Raw genomic sequence first — 21703 nt, forward strand, 5'->3', positions numbered from 1 at the left:
CTCTTTGGTCCACTTACAGCTCTCAGCACATCACTTTTATAGCTGCACTTTTTTTTAGACAGTGAAATTGTAGAATGTGTGTATGTATGTATATAAGTATATATATATAGACATACATAAACACATTTATTTTTAGGGCAAAACAAAAGACGCCACGATTTAGAGCTATTTCTAGGTATTGGCAAACCCTGATTTTGTACAAGGGTAAAAATATTCTGGTTTATTGCAAATTCTTCTCATGGTGTGGTTCTGAAGTATACTGTAACCTGGGCCACAACTTGGATCTTCAGAAAATAATAGTCTCGAGTGGCCACACCAAGGCTATTGGGAACAGTCAGGAGTTCTTTCATATTTCCCCAAACCAGCTATCCAATAAGCCTTTTCCGTTCATTGACTCATAAGGTTTTCCTGTATATTGCTACAGTCCATCACTCAGAGAAGACTGCTATCATCTAAAATTATGCATTTTCTCCAGAATTATTATCCTTAAACGAGAAGCCAACAAATCCCTCAAACTCCATTGTTAACAGCAGTATTTCTTTATCCAGATAACTTATCATTTAATTAAATGACACCAAATTTTATGTCCCTTTCAGAAGCAAGAGAATGTGTTGATTTTTAAAAAGTTTCTTTTTCCTTCTTGTCTGCACCATTACAAAAAAGACTACAACAAATGAGGACACAGGGTTAGGATCAGCGTTATTCCTGAATCGCAGTCAACTGCACAGTATCAAGGGAAAAAGGATGAGTGCTCTCAGATTAGAAGTTATTAGACTCAGTCAGTTTTTAATTAGCACCTGCCAGTAGAGGTGAACTGATAAAACATAAATTAAAAATAGAGCCAACCCTCTATATCCATGGTTTCCACATCCAAGGATTCAAACAACCTCTGATTGAAAACATCTGGAGGTAAGGGGAGAATTCCAGAAAGTTCCAAAATATAAACCTGTAAAACCAAGAGCGGGTTTTTTGAAAGGGTAAACAAAATCAACAAACCTCTAGCCGGGCTCACCAAGAAGAAAAGAGAGAGGACCCAAATAAACAAAATAAGAAATGAATGAGGAGAAATAACAACTGATGCCACAAAAACACAAAAGGCCAAAAATAAAACTTGAATTTATCATGGGCAGGCAACTACTTACATAGCATTTACAACTATTTACACAGCATTTATATTGTATTAGATATTATAAGTACTCTAGAGGTAATTTAAAGTAGAGAGGAGGATGTGTGTAGGTTACATACAAATACTATACACCATTTTATATAAGGGACTTGAGCAGCTGCAGATTTTGTTACCTGCGGGGGGTCCTGGAACCGATCCCCCCGCCCCAGATACTGAGAGGCAACTACTTACTGAACATGAATTGCAATTTATACTAAAAAAGCAGGGGTACTAAATAAGCGGATGTAATTTGTACTAAATAAGCATCAATCAACAAAGCATGAAGCACCTACTAATGTAAAAATAACTAGGAGCTACGATTCCCGGAAATGACTACAGGTTTTGAGCTGGAAGGGAATCAGCTCATCCACTGCCATCACTGTAGAGAGGAAGAAACAAGGCCAGAGGTGACACAGGAATCTCAAGTCACGCAGGAAGCACAGGGCTAGCACTCACACCTTCTGATTCTAGAGCCTCACACTGCCACTCTAAATTTACAGAGTGTACTAACTGCAGGCCTATCTCATTTATTGCACTTCATTTTGTAGCGCTTTTCACATATTGAAGGTTTGTGGCAACCCTGCATCAAGCAAGTCTGTTAGCGTCATTTTTCCAACAGCATTTGCTCACTTCGTGTCTCTGTGTCACAGTTTGGTAATTCTCACAATATTTCGAACTTTTTCATTATTATTATATTTGGTGATCTATAATCTTGGATGTTACTACTGCAATGGTTTTGGAGCGCCGTGAACCACGCCCGTATAAGATGGTGAACTTGATCAATAAATGTGTGTGTTCTGACTGCTCCACCAACTGGCAGTTCCCCAGTCTCTCGCCCTCTCCTTGGGCCTCCCTATTCTATTCCCTGAGACACAACAATATTGAAACTAGGTCTGTGAATAACCCTACAATGGCCTCTAAGTTTTCAAGTCAAAGGAAGAATTGCACGTGTCTCACTTTAAATCAAAAGCTAGAAATGATTAAGCTTATTAGTGAGGAAGGCATGTTGAAAAGCAAGACAGGCTGAAAGCTAGGCTTCTTGTGCCAAACAGCCGAGCTGTGAGTGCAAAGGAGAAGTTCTTGAAGGAAATTAAAAGTGCTGCTCCAGTGAATGCATGAATGACAGGAAAGCAAAACAAGCCTTATTGCTGATATGGAGAAAGTTTTACTGGTCTGCACAGATGATCAAACCAGCTACGACATTCCTTTAAGCCAAAGCCTAACCCAGAGCAAGGCCCTAACTCTCTTCAATTCTATGAAGGCTGAGAGACGTGAGGAAGTTTAAGAAGAAAAGTCTGAAGCCAGCAGAGGCTGGTTCATGAGATTTAAGGGAAAGCCACCTCCATAGCATACAAGTGCAAGGTGAAGCAGCAAGTGCTGGGGTAGAAGCTGCAGTAAATTATCCAGAAGAACCAGTTCAGATCATTAATGAAGGTGGCTACACTAAACAGCGGATTTTCCATGTAGATGAACAGCCTTCTCTTGGAAGATGATGCCACCTAGGACTTTCACAGCTAAAGAGAAGTCAATGCCTGGCTTCAAAGCTTCAAAGGACAGGCTCTCTTGTCCTTTGGCCTCTCTAATGCAGCTGGTGACTTTAAGTTGAAGCCAATGTTCATTTACCATTCCAAAAATCCTACTGTCTTCAAGAATGATGCTAAATCTACTCTGCCTGTGCTCTATAAATGGAACAACAAAGCCTGGATGACAGCACATCTGTTTACAACATGGTTTACTGAATATTTTAAGCCCACTGTTGAGACATACTGCTCAGAAAAAAAGATTCTTTTCAAAATATGACGACTCACTGACAATGCACCTGGTCACCGAAGAGCTCTGATTAAGATGTACAACGAGAGTAATGCTACATTTTCATGCCTGCTACCACAACATCCATTCTGTAGCCTGTGGATAAAAGACTAATTTCCACTTTCAAGTCTTCTTATTTAAGAAATACATTTCATAAGGCTATAGCTGCCATAGATAGTGATTCCTCTGATGGACATGGGCAAAGTCAACTGAAAACCTTCTAAAAAGGATTCGTCAGTCTAGATGCCATTAAGAACATTTGTGACTCCTGGGAAGAGGTCAAAATACCAACATTCACAGGAGTTTGGAAGAAGCTGATTCCAACACACATGGATGACTGGAGGGGTTCAAGGCTTCAGTGGAGGAAAAAACTGTAGATATGGTGGAAATAGCAAGAGAACTAGAATCAGAAGTGGAGCCTGAAGATGTGACTGAATTGCTGCAATCTCACAATAAAACAAACAGATGAAGAGTTGCTTCTAACGGATGAGCAAAGAAAGTGGTCTCCGGAGGTGGAATCTACTCCCAGTAAGATGCTGTACAGATTTTTAAATGACAACAAAGAATTTAGAATATTACACAAACTTTAGTTGATAAAAAGCAGCGGCAGAGTCTGCAAGGACAGACTCCAATTTTGAAAGAAGCTCTCTTGTGGTCAAATGCTATTAAGCAGTGTTGTGCGCTATCGAGAGACCGTTTGTGGAAGGAAGAAAGTTCACTGCTGTTCTGCTTTAAGAAATCACCACAGCCCCCCCCACTTCAGCAGCCACCATCCGATCAGTCAGCAGCCCTCAACACCTAGGCAAGACTCTCCACCAGCAAAAACATTACAACTCACCGAAGGCTCAGATAATAAAGTTTATTTTTTAGCAATAAATTATTTTTTAATTGAGGTATGTAAATTGTTTTTTTAGAAATACGGCTATTGCATACTTAATATACTACAGTATAGTGTAAACACAACTTGTATATGTACTAGGAAATCAATATATTTGTCTGACTTGCTTGTTTGAGATACTTGCTTTAATTACAGTGGTCTGAAACCGAACCCACAGTATCTCTGAGGTATGTCCGTACCGATATTATCTATAGAGAGCAATAAAAGTGTGTCAGTCAAAGGAAGATAGATGCATGCTCAATACGACCAATAATTCGTATTAAAAGGCTGTTATTTTTTTGCTCCTTCTAAGATCTTTGAAGAAAGAAGTTGCACTCTCAGTGGTCAAGAGCACAGGCTCTGGAGCCATACTGCTTGAGTTCAAGTGCTGAGCTGCCATTTACTGGCTCTGTGACCTTATGCAAGTTATTTGAACTTTGTAGCCCTCAGCTTACTACCAACCTACAAAAGGGGGATAATAATTGCACCTACAGCACAGGATTATTATGGGGTATTAATTACAGGTATTAATACCTGTAAAGCAATTATGACAGTGCCCGTTCACCCAACGATTATACAAACATTAGTTAAACTCACTCTCATTACATAGATCCCCTGGGCTTACCAGCAAAATCATCACTAGGCCTTGGTACTAAGTCCTAAGCACTTCTATATGCTCAGTAATATGGCAGACAGAAATGTCATTACTGCCCTTGAACACTTCACAACAAAATTCCTGAGATCATGAACCATGAAACCAGATTCAATTTTTATTTCTACTTCTAACTTCTGAAATATTGAGAAATTCGTTTCCCTGGTTTGCCTTTCTCTGAAATGGGTACAACAAAGCTTGTCACTGATAAGTTATAGTAAAGATGAGACAATGCGTTAAAGCCCTCAGAGCAGCTTAGAGCACAAAGTGTTTCACAGATTCGTGCAGAGACTGTAAAGCTTACTGCTCAGAGTCATAGTAGTCCATCCGCTTCTTCTTCTTGTTATAAGCCGCGACTCGAAAGGGAACTATTTCCAAGGTGATTAGGCCAGGGGCCATGGTCAGCACTTTGGCGCCATGAGTTGGCTCATAGAGACCCTTCCCTGTTTCTGGGTGAGGCATGCCAGCAGGGTCTCGTCCAACGATGTAAAAGTTGGCTCCTGCAACCATCCGTGCTCTGCAATGCCACTGGACCTAGAACAAAAATTTTCCTATTAGATAACCATGATTTTATGACCAGCACTTAGGAGTAATAAGTGGATAATAAATGCATATACTTCTTATACAGTCAATATCAGTAGGAAATCTCAACAGATTAAAATGTTCACTTTGGGAAGCGAGAAACAAAACTGGCAACCCCTCGCCTTCCAAAACTCTAAAAGTATATGTGGTATGGATGTTTATGTATACGTATCTATATATTTGTTTTACTGGTAAGAGATATGTGAATGTACATCTGTGTCTATGTGTAGGATTTCATACAACTACTAGATGTCATTTATATATAGTTCAAAATCTAATATGTTGGTTAGAAATCAGGCTAGTGGTTGATCCTCTGAGACAGGCAACTGAAAGGGGCTTCTGGGGTAACGACAATGTTCTTTTTTTCTCCACAGCTTTATTGAGTATAATTGACAAATAAACCTGTTTATATTTAAAGACTACAACGCAATGATTTGATATACATATACATCGTGAAATAGCACAATCAAGTTAATGAACACATTCACTACGGCACAGTTACCTTTTTGTGCCTACGGTGAGAGCACTTAAGATCTACTCTCTTCGCAAATCTCAAGTATGCAATACAGTATTATTAACCGCAAACACCATGCTGTACAACAGATCCTCAGAACTTGCTCATCTTATAACTGAAAGTTTGAATACTTTGACGAACCTTGGAAATAAAAGCTTGTACCTAAACCACTTCGATGTTAGTTCTAGGAGTCCTGGTAATGTTGTTTCTTGACCCAGGATCCAATCCGGGTGCTGGTAATCAGAGTCTGCTCACTGTAAGAGTTCACTGAGCTGTGTGTACACTGTGATGTATGTATTTTTCTCTATGTTATACTTTAATAGGTTAAAAAAAATTGGATGAAAGTTATTTAAGTTATATGAATATTTACATAAACCAGTACTGAGAAAATCCTGTCACCTAAATGATTACTACCTAAGATACTAGGTAAGGATAAAACAAGGTGTTGGTTGTGACTAATAGCCATGCTGCATCCAAAGCTACCTCTGTAGCCTATACTTTCACATGAATACTGTTTAAAAACAAAAATTAGTTAGTCTAACACCTAGAACTATAGAACTTTAGAAGTTAAAGTAACTAAGAGACCGTCGTTCTCATTAAAACTCCAAGGAAGTAAACCCTCAAAGGTTAAGTGACTCAGCCAATAGAGTGTAGGACAAACCCAGGTCTACAAACTTGGCCTTAGCTCCCTTTCAGTGTATGGCTCCGTTATTTAGTGATTTACAAAACCATCTCGGTTCTGTGTGAAAAGAGGTATAAATGATGACCACTACACATCACTTTCATTTTATCTCTCTTGATAGTTTCTCTTATACCAAGTACTTTATTTTTATTAACATCGTTCAGAAAGTGCAAGAGCACAGGGGCAATCCCATACCCTACGCTTGAATTGGTCACCCTGAGGAGTTTCAACTTTTTTAGTTGCTTCTACAGATATTTACCTCTGTATTTCTTTTTCTTTTAAATATTTATTTATTTATTTGGGTGCACCAGGTCTTAGCTGCGGCACGCGGGATCTTCAGTTGGGGCACGCAGGCTCTAGTTCCCTGACCAGGGATTGAACCCAGGCCCCATGCATTGAGAGTGCGGAGTCTTAACCACTGGACCACCAGGGAAGTCCTTACCTCTATACTTCTAAGCAGCATGTGTACACTGCTGCATCTCGACTGTTTAATTTTAGATATTATATACTGTCATCCTCGATATCTGTGGATGCCCATGTCTCACAGTCAGCCCTCTGCACCCAAGGTTCTGCATTCACGGATTCAATCAACCCAAAACTATGTAGTACCGCAGGTCTTTACTGAAAAAAACCTGCGTATCAGTGGACCCGCACAGTTCAAATTTGTGTTGTTCAAGGATCAACTGTAACATAGCCATTATTCCCACATGACTTATATTTCCTACTGTAAAAGAAGATATGGGACTTCCCTGATGGCGCAGTGGTTGAGAATCCGCCTGCCAATGCAGGGGACGTGGGTTCGAGCCCTGGTCCGGAAAGATCCCACATGCCATGGAGCAACTATGCCCGTGCGTCACAACTACTGAGGCCTGTGCTCTAGAGCCCACAAGCCACAACTACTGAGGCCGGCATACCTAGAGCTCGTTCTCTGCAACAAGAGAAGCCACTGCAATGAGAAGCACACGCACCGCAATGAAGAGTAGCCCCTGCTTGCCGCAACTAGAGAAAGCCTGCAGGCAGCAATGAAGACCCAACATAGCCATAAATAAATAAATAAATACATTTTTTAAAAAAAGAGAAGAAGAAGATATTTGGCCCTTACTCCACTATCTCATTCCCTATCCAATTTATCCAAGAAATACAGTGATACCAATACTTTGGTGAAATAAACATTCATCTGTAAAATGGGAATTACAATAATATTTATCACATTCAATTTTTAAGAAAATTAACACGTGAAACATGTGAGGACTTTGAATAGTACCTGGTATCAAGTAAGTACACAACAAATGTTAGCTGTTATCATCTTTATTTTATTCCTCTCCTTGTACAACTGTTTGCTTTTCCTAGAGTTAATAATTGTCTTGATTTTCTTCCACTTGCTTAGTTTTCCGTATACCTGTGTTTCTATGTACCTTGTACCATCTTTCTTCTTCCTGAACACACAGTTTAATACAATTCTCAGTCTCCCTTGCAGTGTGGCCATATGGCTGAGTTCTGGCGGAAGGAACGAGAGCCCAAGTGATGTGTGCCACTTCCAAACACAGACAATTAAAAAGCCTCCAGAGCGCTATCCTAGTTTGCTTTCCCCATAAGCCAACTAAATAGAAAGGACCCTAAGGCCCTATAATAAACTACCTATTTTCCTACTACAGTATTACTTCTGCTTGCATTGAGCTGCAACAGTTCTGTATGAACAAGATGGCAAAGCATGATGCTCTGTTCCCCACATACACCCACCCATCCCAGATTCAGCTCTTCATGAAATTTCGGCTCATTCCCCTCTGCCCCTTCACAATAGACCCACAGAAGACCTTTGCTAGTTCACACTCAGAATTTTTATCAAGGGGTCAGTCAGAACCAAATCATCAATTAACTAACTCTGCAACTCCACTTAAATGGAAAATCTTTTCTGCCTCAGGAAAAATAGGTACTGCTTACAGAGTTAAATTAAAAGGGCAGTCTAAGTTTTCTGAATTTAGGTGAACTTACTTTTCTCATTAAGTATTTATGTCTGGATGCTTAAATCATTCAAGGGCCAAATGGCCATTAAACTAGGAATATTTTTCAAAAGCATATTGGTGACAGGGGCCAGTGCTAATTCTGTCTTGTAAAATTGCCAGAAATTTAAACTGCTTCTCTGACTTCTTTTAGAAGGTATATGAGTAAATTAAATGTAAACACAACAAACATGGAGTCAGCATTCTCCTGCAGGTGACCTGAATGATTTCAATATACATTTTAGTGAATGGTTCCCTTATGAGAATACTTTTTAAATTTTAACAGCCATGAACAGGCAAATCACACGTAACTCTTCCAAGAATGCCTAGTGTGAGTCAAGTTACAACCTACTGAACAGGTAATATGTTTTCATCCAGAGAATGCAAGTCAGCCCACAGCCATCAGTATCTGGTTAAGAATACAAGCTTTATTTAGAGTCAGGTTGTCCTAGATTTGAACCCTAGCTTTGCCCCTTGGTGATGGAATGCCCTTAGAGGCAACTTCCTTATATAAGCCTCAGTTTCCCAGTTTAGAAAAATGAGAATGATAATACTTAATGCAAAAGATTGCTAGGAGTTTTGAAAATATTCAGGACACCACCCGGCCCTCAATAGAGGACAGTCACAAATATTGTTGCTGTCAGTATTATTCTGTAAAGTATTTTCTGACAATCACAGTTGAATTAATTGCTTCCTAACCAGTGTTTCTAAAGAAAATTCATTCACTCTCTAAAGGTGACATACTACCCAGAAGACGGCTGCTAAAAATCAGTAAGAGCTATCTATCTACCCAGCAGACTGAGGTCAAGATGTATTATTTATCTTTTCATGCCCAGTGGCTAGCATCATTATCGGGAAACTGAATGCACAGTGAAGAAGGAACACAAGATGATACCTATAAGTTTCCTATAAGCCCCTCTAAGAATCTGTAAATGGCCAACTGAACAACAAATGACTTATTTTTGGCTTTACTTGCACCTGTGTAGCAAATAACAAATAGCTTTGTCATTCTTTTTCTGATTATAAAAGTAATTTAATTCAAAGGTGGCAAAGACTGCTAGTTGCCTCCACAACAACTGATTTCTCTTTGCCCTGATCTCCCTATTCCTTGATGACAGAAACAGCACCCTAAATGATGAAAATGTCGGGTCCTTGCTTTTTCAGCCTTCCCTGACATAGAGCCCTACAGCACGAGCATCTAAGCAAATAATAGAATCTCTTGGGAAGTCTGCTGGAGGGTTCTGAAAAACTTTTCCTCCCTAATAAAATTCTCAACTTTCATTTATCTGAAATGTCTTTACTTCACCTTTATTTTTGCTTGAATACAGAATTCTAGATTACAGACTTGTTTTTACTTCTTTTCTCGCTTAACAATGTTACTCCGTTGCTTCTAGTTCATAATGCTCTTGAGAAGTCAGCCATCATTCCTATTATTTCCCTATTGTTCCCTCTTCCTCTCACCTTCCCCATCCCTCTACTTTTAAGGTTCCTCTCTTTATCATAAATTTTCAGCAGATTGACTACTATGTGCTTAATTGTGCTTTCCTTTGAATTTTTTTTTTTTTTTTTGCGGTACGCGGGTCTCCCACTGTTGTGGCCTCTCCCATTGCGGAGCAAAGGCTCCGGACGCGCAGACTCAGCAGCCATGGCTCACGGGCCCAGCCGCTCCGCGGCATGTGGGATCTTCCCGGACCGGGGCACAAACCCGTGTCCCCTGCATCGGCAGGAGGACTCTCAACCACTGCGCCACCAGGGAAGCCCGAATGACTTGTTTTAAGGAGTCTGAATGGTGCTTTTTTCCTTTAGAATGTTAAGAGCCTGATTCTAGCAGGCAGGTAATTTACTGGCACCTCTCCTTATCTTTTTGAGGCTCAGTTTTAAACCTTGTTGGGCAGGTCCAGTCTAGCTTTTGGGGCCAATTATCAACCCACTGCCTTTCAAATCCAAATTCACCCTCAGTATTTGCTCTGAGATAACGGATTGAAAACTAAGCCTTTCCCCTTCACAGTGAGCAAAATGTTAAGTTTTATCAGTAGAGGGACATTGTAGAAGGAAGGGTGTGTAGTGGTACCTGAGTATGGGGATAGTTGGCGGCAGTCTGGTCCAGCAGCAAACTCAAAGTGCACAATCCTTCAAAACCTCAGCACCCTAGCCTGAGTCCAGCGACCACCTTGCTGCAGCCCTCCTAATGCAAACACCAGTGCGCTCCAAGCCTACCACCAGCAGCTCCCAGACTCCCTCTGCTCACTCACTCACCACCCTGTGCTCACCTGTGCCTCAGAGGGTTGTTTCCTGCATTAATTCCAACATGGGTATCACACTGTGCACCAATCTGGCAGCAAGCCAGCTCCCAATGCCCTGACCCGCACTGAGCCCAGTCTATTAGCCCCAGCTAGCTTGTGAACCAGAGGGTTGTTCCCTGCTATGTGGCACCTGTGAACCAGTGCGGTCCAGGCAATCCACTGAACTTCACCATCCAGTGGGATGAAACCATACCTTTTCCAATGAGATCTGAAGCCCAGCTTTGGGGAGAGGATCCCTTTTCCAAGTGTATCTATTTTTCCTTTGGTAATCTCCCTCAGCCCCAGGACACCCTTTAGAGTTCACTCTGCATTTTTATAGTTACTTCTCTATTAAAGCTTAACAATTCTTTAAACTTCCCCTGTCCAATTCTGTGTGATTTCCCACCTCCTGACTGTACCCAAATTGATACACTGTTTCTCTAGGGTGTGGTCTTTGTTCCTAAAGCATGTGTTTCTGATGTCTTAGTTGAATGCCAAGGGTGTTAGCAAGGTTTCTCCACTCTAGCTGAGCTGGAATGTCATCTTCCAACAATGAATAACCTCTGGTGTCTTCAATCCACTCTCAAACTTACTGCAGCCACTCTCTACCAGGCCTCAGAGTCTTGCCCTGCACGATTGCAGTCCAAGGAACCATGGGGAACACCCTCACAGTCTTCTGCTGCCTTAGCTCTATACTGCAAGTCTCAGCTCCTCCAGCAGCCCTAAAAGCCAATCTCTGCCTTCTCAGCTCAACAGGTATATTTATACAATGGAATATTACTCAATGATAAAAAAAACGAAATACTGCCATTTGTAGCAACATGGATGGACTTAGATATTATCATACTAAGTGAAGTCAGAGAAAGACAAATATTTTATATCACTTATATGTGGAACCTAAAAAAATGATACAAATAAACTTATTTACAAAACAGAAACAGACTCACAGACACAGAAAATAAACTTATGGTTACCAAAGAGGAAAAGGGAGGGAGAGGGATAAATTAGGAGTACTGTATGGGATTAACAGATACACATGACTACGTATAAAATAAACAACAAGGATTTACGGCATAGCACAGGGAACTATATTCAATATCTTGTAATAACCTATAATGGAAAAGAATCTGAAGCTGAACACCTGAAATTAACACAATATTGCAAATCAACTATAGTAAAATAAAATAAAATGGATGCCAGAATAATGACTACTCAGAATAAGTCATAGAAATAAATCAATATTTGTTTCAGAATTTCCTCCCCAAATACATTTTTGCAGCTAATGTTTACTTGACTCTTTACTTAACTTCCACAATGTAATAGAAGTAAGAATTAAGTTCTGCTACCCAGTAGTGCTAACAGGGGAGTAGTTCATGATTAAAATTATAATCAACTCTTAAAGAAATGAGACTGATCTATGCAAATCCTATGGCTTCTCCCTGCCAGCCATCATAGATTAAGATATTGTGCAGGACTTCCCTGGGGGCGCAGTGGTTAAGAATCCGCCCGCCAGTGCAGGGCACACGGGTTCAAGCCCTGGTCTGGGAAGATCCCACATGTCGCAGAGCAACTAAGCCCGTGCGCCACAACTACTGAGCCTGCACTCTAGAGCCCACGAGCCACAACTACTGAGCCTATGTGCCACAACTACTGAAGCCCGCGTGCCTAGAGCCCGTGCTCCACAACAAGAGAAGCCACCGCAATGAGAAGCCTGCGCACCGCAATGGAGAGTAGCCCCCACTCGCTGCAACTAGAGAAAAGCCCGCGCACAGCAACGAAGACCCAACGCAGCCAAAAATAAATAAATAAAATTAATTAATTAAAAATAAATATTCTTAAAAAAAAGATATTGTGCGAATAACAAACCAAAAATCATTGATATATAGAAACCTAAATTACCCATCTCCATACACATAATATTTATAATGTAAATGCTTTAGAATTAGAACTGTTCCTGAATCATCCCACTATGGCATATCACCTCGGAGTGTGTCTCTCCCCCATTTTTAATTCACGCTCCTTTTTATAAACATAAAAGTCTCATTTGCTCCCTGACTCCATTAGAAAACAGTACCTATCATTTACCTCTCTACTTGCAAACCTAGCAAGGATTTTGGTAAATTTTATTTTCAGTAGTTTCCAAGAGAAAAATAAACAAATTACTTTCCAAATTTAAAATATTACATTATAAAATTATAAAACTGGACTATACACTTACATACAACACCACTAGTACTACACCATCTTCTTCGTACCCCACAATGGAGAAATTCCACTGTCCTAAAACCTGGTTAAGTAATGTAATATTTTCAATTTTGTTTAATTAAAAATACTGAAGATAATAAATAGAACAGTTATTTAAGTCCCCACTTAAATAACCTATTTCTTTATACATTTCACATCAAAATTTTCTTCAAGTGTAATGAATTTTATTAAAGTCAACATTCCATAAACCCAAACTCATACACTCAACTGGTTTATGAAAGAACTTCAGGCACAGGGACTTTTTTTTTTTGTAAATGTGCAAATTTTTTTTTCTAAATCATCAAAAATGTACTTGTTTTAATGTACGAAAATTCTTTAGAAGGTCAAATCAATTATCTATTTTTGTTGAGTAAAAAAGTCTATATCTTCATCTCATGAATGTCACATTAAAATACTTGGTTGTACATTATCACATCACTTTAGTATTAACCTATTTTCTTGAAATTCCCAAATCTTAATGGTCTGCCTCTTGATTTCTCAATGGTAGGAACCATTTTAAACTCTTCAAGTTGACTGGGAAAATCAAGAGAGGCACATGAAAGACAAGGTTCATCCTTCCCATCATGTAGATTCTGGGTACTTATGACTTTCAATCTTTGTACAACTAAGTATTCTAAATGCTTCTAGAATTTCCATCCCTCTGTACAGGCACTGAACAGTATTCAGTCGTCATGAGAGTCACATTTCTGATTTGCAAAAATTATGAAATCTACTTAGACATTCCATTCTCCAGCTTTTGGAGAGAATTAGACACACCTTATAATTACTCTCATCAGAGAATTTTAAGAGTTGAAAGGGAATTTAGATTGTGGAATCCAAACCCTTCAGTCTGCACGCCAGGAATCTGAGGCCTGATTCCTCACAAAATACAGACTTTCCCAAAGATTTCCTTTACCTTCAAGGATAAACCTCAGCTGTCTCAGGATTCAAAATAACACAATTCAAATGTAAGAGAAATATTTGCTCAGAACCATCAGCAACCAAACTGATTTTATTCTTGTAAATTACCTTGCCCTGGCTGAGCCCAGGCCCCCAGCAGGTGTGAAGAGAGAGGGTCATGGGATAGAGAGCAAATCCAGTATCCTCCTCCCTCTTCCTGCCTCCCAAGCACAGCGACCACAAAATTTGCTTTTGATAAAAGCCAAGGGGCTTCCCTGGTGGTGCACTGGTTGAGAGTCCACCTGCCAATGCAGGGGACACGTGTTCGAGCCCTGGTCCGGGAAGATCCCACATGCCCCGGAGCAACTAAGCCTGTGCGCCACAACTACTGAGCCTGTGCTCTAGAGCCATAGAACCACAACTACTGAGCCTGCGTGCCACAACTACTGAAGTCCGCGTGCCTAGAGCCTGTGCTCTGCAACAAGAGAAGCCACCACAATGAGAAGCCTGTGCACTGCAATGAAGAGTAGCCCTCGCTCGCCGTTACTAGAGAAAGCCCATGAGAAGCAACGAAGACCCAACGCGGCCAAAAATAAACAAAATAAATTAAAAAAAAAAAAAAAAAGCCAGGGCTGCCCTGGTGGCACAGTGGTTGAGCCGATGCAGGGGACGCGGGTTCGTGCCCCGGTCCGGGAAGATCCCACATGCCGTGGAGTGGCTGGGCCCGTGAGCCATGGCTGCTAAGCCTGCATGTCCGGAGTCTGTGCTCTGCAACGGGAGAGGCCACAACAGTGAGAGGCCCGCGTACCGCAAAAAAAAAAAAAAAAAAAGCCAAAGTCCTTGATAATCTTCTGTCTCTCCATCCCCTCACTGATTATTAAGGAAGCAAAGGAAGGCAACCATGGTGGTGTGTCATTGGAAAGCATTTCACGATATCCCTTACAGGGGTGAGAGAAGAAAAAAATAGGTACCAGTTATTGAGTTCTTCCTAATATGAAAACAAAGTGTTTTATAAATACCTCATTTAATGTTTAGAGCAAATCAGTAAGATAATATCTCTGTTTCACAAATAAGAAAAATTTCAATAACACATTCAAAGCTGCAAAACAAACGACTAAGAGACGGAATATTTGAACTGGGTCTTTCTGACCCCAAAGTCCACGCATACCTACTCTTATTGAGCTACTTACACTGCATCACGCCCTACAACACAGGACATCAGAGCAGGACAGGAAACACAAGTTAGTACTACATTTAAGGAAGAACAGCATAGATTACAATTGCAGAAAAAAAGTGAAAAGCCCAACTAAAACACAGTATCTGAACTTGATGCTGCCTGAGTAAGAAACAGGCAGAAAGAGATTCTGAGTTGGAAATCTACAGAAAAGTCAGGAGAAAAACAGGGTTTCCCACTCCCCCAGGAAAAGCAACCTAAAACACCTGTAAAGTCTAATGTTTCTGAATTAAGTTAGTAATTTCAGTTCTTAAGACACATATAAGCTAAAAGTATATAAAACAGACTATAGGTATCCCCAAATTATTTTTTAAATAAATCAACAGACTCTAAATGTTTTGGTGATAAAGATCTACAACTGCTTACCAGAAAACCTGAAGTTCAATTTTTTTCCAGCTTTGTTGAGATATAATTGACATACAACTTTATGTAAGTGTAAAGTATACAACATGATGATTTGATATAGGTACATACTACCAAGTGGTTACCATAAGAAGACTACTCAACACATCCATCTGAAATCCAAAGGCCCAGTTTTTTAACTAACTTAGCAGAACCTGATCAAAACTGACATGAAGTTATCTATGGCCTTTGCTGATCCCAGTTACTGTGGAAAGTCATTCACTTTGCTACAGAAATATTAATGTGTTTTATGTCTCAGAACCGTCAGGAGAATTAAGTAGTAATACATGACCCCAAGTATTTTGGATAAGAGACTGTGAATCTGTGTTACGCTATTCCAGATACATCAATAAAATAAATGAGCAGAAGACAAAATTATCAAAGACCTCAAAGAGAGTCAAAGGTTACAATTAAAACTTGGGAGTTTATGGCTCCTATAATTAGGCTCAGACCCTAAGAGTGTCCCTTTAGGTTGTTAAAGCTCTTGGAAGTGTTTAAGGGGAAGAACAGGGTTTATACCCTAACAGACATCCTATTTACTACTCCAAATACTGGTGTAAAGCAGGAACTAATTAAATATACTGGCATCATGTGGCAATATGTTCCTACTGTAGCTGTTTAAGGGCATCTGCTCACTTAAATACAATCAGTTGCTATTAAGGAGTCATTTACCAAGTGCACGGATAACTTTCATGGCAAAGAAAAATCCCAGCTTCTAACAATGCATTTTCTCCAAAATTCAGCTCGTAATTTTCACGCAAATGCCTTAAGCTCAAGACAGAACTTATTATTTGTACATATCCACATTTCCAAGATATATCTTACTTTCAGCACTTTCACGTAACATGTCTTAAAAAGTATTATTTGTCCTTTACAGAAATGGATTTAGCATTTAGTGAGATGGGACAATTTTCTACATAGTGGATTAATGCCTCAAAAAAAAAGTACACGTATGACACATTTTTAGCATTAGAAAAGTGGCTCTCCCACATGCTGCCCTGCACCCCACCTATCCAATTCCTAAAACGGAATTTAGGAATCAAGCCATTAAATCTTTACAGTCTGAAAAATCAGGGACATCCTGTTGATAACCAAACAGACCAACAGCTGCTCCTTGTTCTGAGAAGCATTTGTGCTGCGGAAGCAAATCTAGTACCAATGCCTTCTAAATGACCTACAGAAAACGATTAAAGGAAGAGTCACTGTTTTTTATTTTATTATTATTAGTTGGCAAATGAGCATTACTGGCAGACTTTTTCCTGATGTCACTGGGTCAACTACAAAATGAGTGTTGTGTTTTGGTTTTTTTTTTTTTTGAACTATAAAAAATTCTTCACTTGAGGCTGTGAATAAGCCAAATAAGTCAAACACACAAGTGAGGCACTTGAGAAGAAGAAATGGATAGTTTTCAAAATCCACTCAATCTAACAGTTTAAATCCTGCCAGTTCATAAACATTAATATATTTAATGGTTTAAAAATATGAAGCCGTGGGCTTCCCTGGTGGCGCAGTGGTTGAGAGTCCGCCTGCCGATGCAGGGGACACGGGTTCGTGCCCCGGTCCGGGAAGATCCCACATGCCGCGGAGCGGCTGGGCCCGTGAGCCATGGCCGCTGAGCCTGTGCATCCAGAGCCTGTGCTCCGCAACGGGAGAGACCACAACAGTGAGAAGCCCGCGTACCACAAAAAAAAAAAAAAAAAAAGGAAGCCGTTTATCAGAATTTCTAAAGTTTGTTCTATAAAAGTTCAGAAGTTAAAAATGGCCTTTGCTCAAGCACCAGATGCAGTGCTTCCTGAGAAGAGCTACACCTCTTAGCATGTAACTGACACTCCAAACAGAGATCTACGGACAGAAACTACTCTAACACACCTTTATACCCTTCTAGGAAACCTGGGAGCTCTGTGTAGGCTCAGGGGATCCTTAACTTCTTTGCCCTCCCACCGACTGCTAAGGCCCCTCTGAGGCCTCCAGGCAGCAAGGAGCCTTGTGCAAAGAACACACAGGCCTTGGAGTCAGAAAGGCTTGAGTTTCAGTTCCAGCTCTGTGTCTTGCTGGCTGTAAGATTTGACCAAGACTCTCTCCCTGACCTAACTCTGGTCAGGTTCCTCCAAGCCCTCTATGCCTCGACCTTCAGTGTCCATCCTTGTAGGGCCTGTACCACCCAGCTGCAGCAAAAATCTAAGTCAGTCTTGAAACCCTCCATCCTCGATATCTGATCAAATTCTTCATCCTCACCACCCTCCAAGTGATATCTGATGAGGCTGTCCTGCCTTCCGCAAGGATCCTGCTAGGTCTGTTTAACTAGAATTATCCCATGCCCATTGTTTCTGATGTTTCCTCTTAGTAATTTTCCATCCACTGACTCCCACTCTGCTCCTTGGCTATAAATCCCCACTTGACCACGATGTATTCAACTGAGCCCAGTTCTCTGCTGAGGTCTCTTTTCCCCTGCTCAGTAGTTCCTGAATGAAAATCTGTTTTCATTGCTTTAACTACTATCCAGCTCTGGTTTTCTTGGACAGACCAAAGTTATGTTACTTGGTCTCTCTGAGCTTCAGTAACCTCAGCTATAAAATTGAAATAAAACCTATCTCACTGAGCTGTTGTGGGGATGAATACAGGCTAAACAAAGATCACAACCCACAACTCTAGGCTATGATAAACAAAAAGTACGTTTGAAAGACCCTGTACTAGAGATTCCACCTCTAATGAATGTCAGCCAAGGCCATCCTAATTCAGTGTTCTGGAACTCCTACAGGATATTTTAAGAATTTATTTCCAGTCTGTTTTCCAAAAATCTGCGGCCACATATTTTAATATTATACGATAAGATAAAAAATATTGTGGCAGTTATAGTACCTGGCTCTGGAGCCAGACTATCTCGACACTACTGTGTGATCCTGAACAGGTTATTTAACCCCTCTACCTCCGTTTCCTCATCTCTGAAGTGAGAATAATAATAATAGTACCTATTCTCTTGGTGTCGTCCTAAGGATGAAGTTAGCTAATACATGTCAAGCACTTGGAACATTGCCTGGCAAATACAGTAAGAGCGCAATAAAAATAGGCTATTCTTATATTCTCAATCATGGTATATAATTTACTTCTCCATTTCCTCTTCAGTGAAACTGTTTCAATGAAAAAAATTTTGAGGTTCATTAAGAAATAGTAAAAGTATTACAGAAGGTTTGGTTAAATAGGGCTAGAGGGCCCAAATGGCTAAAATGAAAACAGTCATCAAGTTTAGATGAAGAAATACACTGCTGACGAGAATATAAAATGGTACAACCACATTGGAAAATTGACTGGCAACATCTACTAAAGGTGAACAAAGGCATACCCCTAAATTGTCTAGAATTCCTAGGTATATAACCAACATAAATGCCCACAAAAAGTCATGCATTAAAATCTTCGTACCAGCACTATTCTTAATAGCAAACAACTGAAAACTGCACAAACGCCCATCAACAGTACTGGGTGCAGTCACACAATGGGGCACTTCACAGTACTGAGTGACCAATTACAACTAACTACACACAACACTAAGGGTGAGTTTCACCAACATAATGTAAAGCGAAAGAAGCTGGACGCCAAGGAGTATATACACTGTATCATTTCGGTTATGAAAAGCACTAGGACAGGCTGGACTAGATGCTGTGATGCAACGCCCTGGTCCCCCCAGGAAGGAAGGATTATTCCCCCAGCTTTAGGAGTTGCCAACACAACACCCAGCAGCTGTCAGCCCTCCTTAGAAACTGCCTCTGTGGAAAAGAGCAGCAGCGCCCAAAGGCATCATGCCCTTCTTGTGCAACTCAGAACATCTCTGAAGGGCCTGTCCAGAATTCCACATGGGGTCAACTGAGGCTTCCACTGAGACTGAACTGCAGCTCAACTTCTCCCCCTGCCCAATCTTGCTCGCTTCCTATCTCTTCTCTTCCACAAGCGTTGATCCCAAGAGCCATCCCTGATACATTTCCTGAACGCTAATCTCTCACTCTTAGAGTCTGCCTCCCAAAGTATCCAACAAGCAGATGAGATCTATGATGCGAGAAGCGAGAACAGTGACGACTACCGTGGGGAGAGCAGGTAATGACAGGAGACGGCAGGAAGGAGACCATCTAGGGTGCTGGTAAAAGGCTTTTTACCTATCTGGGTGCTGGTCCTGTGACTGTTCAAATGGGAAAAATTCATTTAATTGTAAACCTATGAAATATGCACTTCTTCCTACGTATATTATACTTCAATACAAAGTTAAAAGAAAATAAGGCAAATAAGAAAATGATGAGAAAGGGACAGAACCTTAAAGAATATTTAGTCTCACCTCCTTGTGCATCCCTTAAATAACCCTTTTCGGTGCACTTAAACATAGCTCAGCAAAGTCTAACCTGCTATTACAGACCAGCTGGTGACAAACCAGGCCAAGAACAGGCCCAGGCTTCGACAACAGCCTGTGTTGTCTTAACCAGACCACACTCTTGTGGGTAGCAACAGGAGTCAAATCCGAAGCCAGGGAAAGGCCTGCTGCAGCCGGCTCACCTCGCTGTCAGCTTTGCCTTGCAAGGAGGGAGACTCTGAGGTTAGCCGAAATGCAAGCACCCCAAAGGCGCCTTTAAGTACCTTCACCTTTGAATCTTGAGAAACACACCTGGCTCTGAAATCAAAACGCTTAAAAATGTTTCTAGTGTAGACAAAACAGCATGCTTGACCCTCTGTGGTGTGATCTCAAGACAGGCCTTTCTCTCTTACCATAGCTGTCTGTTTTGTTTTGTTTTTTAATTAATTAATTTTTGGCTGCGTTGGGTCTTTGTTGCTGCGCTCAGACTTTCTCCAGTTGCGGCAAGCGGGGGCTAGTCTTCGTTGTGGGCACAGGCTTCTCATTGTGGTGGCTTCTCTTGTTGCGGAACACGGGCTCTAGGCGTGCGGGCTTCAGTAGTTTGCGGCACAGGGGCTCGTAGTTGTGGCTCGCAGGCTCTAGAGCGCAGACTCAGTAGTTGTGGCACACAGGCTTAGTTGCTCCGCGGCATGTGGGATCTTCCCAGACCAGGGCTCGAACCCGTGTCCCCTGCATTGGCAGGCGGATTCTTAACCACTGAGCCACCAGGGAAGTCCCATCTGGCTGCCTTTATTATTTATCTATCCCTTCATTGCCTCCTTCTCAAAAGCAGCTTTTAGTTTATTTAGGTAATAAAATGTCACATCTTCCCCTTTTACGTAGGGAATAAAAAACACAAATAGGACAAAATATGTCCTCAATAGGGAAGATAAATTCCTTCATTTTCTTCACTGGCTCTTAATGAGATTATTGATAAACTCATTCCTGACCCTAAATTCACCTACATCATTCCCACAGTGAAAAGCACTCACCCTATAATTCTGGAAAACTTCAGTCCAAATGATTCCCTTAAAATGATGATGATGAAGACAGCACCAAAAAAGTTGAGAAACTATTGGAACAAAATTGTTACTTTATTTCCAAAATAATTCAGTTCATTGAGATGTAAGAACTAAAGACCATGGTGGTCTCTGGGAAACTAAAAGGGCTTTTGGTGCCCAATTCTTATGAACATTTTATACCAACAACCAGGGAAGAATATGAGGAGTTTTACCTCATATGGAAGTTCTAATGCATTATTTAGGCTGGATCCAAGAGAAGAGTCAAATACATTGTAATCTTTTAGCTTGTTGTTATTGTAGTTTTCTGTCAGTATTTCTTAAAGAGTTGCACAGCCCCACAACTAAGGTCAAATAAAAATTTTTAGGCTTGCATAGCACAGGGAGATCAGCTCGGTGCTTTGTGACCACCTAGAGGGGTGGGATAGGGAGGGTGGGAGGGAGATGCAACCGGGAGGGGATATGGGGATATATGTATACGTATAGCTGATTCACTTTGTTATACAGCAGAAACTAACACAACAATGTAAAGCAATTATACTTCAATAAAGATGTTAAAAAAAACCACAAAATTTTAGGCTTGATCCCAAAGAATAGCCAAACACACTTGTATTTCCTTTTAAACTTTTTTTTGAAGGAAGATATCTCAGAGTATATACAACTAAATTATTTAATTCTTTCTAAAAGGGTTTGCCTCTCAGATAAATCTAAGTAAATTCATCTCCCTTCAAGGCAGGGATGAAAAAGAATGCAATAATAACATGCATTCCATTCTCTATCTTAAACACTCAACAAGAAGCTGGCTAGGAATTTCCCACACACAGTTTTTTAGGTCATTTATTGATTTATTCATTTATTCAAACAAATATTTTTGGAAAGCCAACTCTACTTTGAAGCAAAAACCTAATTAACTCCTCTTCCTTACATATGGTTATAAAAAGATCTCAAAACCTCCCTTTTGACCACTAA

At 40.6% G+C, this 21703-nt stretch overlaps 1 protein-coding gene across 6 annotated transcripts in view; it reads right to left on the minus strand.

Annotated features, from left to right (window-relative positions):
• The window catches only part of PAPSS1 (3'-phosphoadenosine 5'-phosphosulfate synthase 1), a 109415-nt gene that overhangs the window by 11213 nt on the left and 76499 nt on the right, over positions 1–21703 (minus strand). For all 6 annotated transcript variants that reach the window (XM_027103453.1, XM_027103455.1, XM_027103456.1 and 3 more), the window contains one exon: positions 4808–5037. In XM_027103453.1, the coding sequence (XP_026959254.1) occupies positions 4808–5037 (230 nt within the window). The remainder of the gene's footprint in view (positions 1–4807; positions 5038–21703) is intronic.

Source organism: Aethalodelphis obliquidens, unplaced genomic scaffold (genome assembly GCF_003676395.1).
Source record: "Aethalodelphis obliquidens isolate GAN/ISIS:26980383/991018 unplaced genomic scaffold, ASM367639v1 scaffold6, whole genome shotgun sequence".
NCBI lineage: Eukaryota > Metazoa > Chordata > Mammalia > Artiodactyla > Delphinidae > Aethalodelphis > Aethalodelphis obliquidens.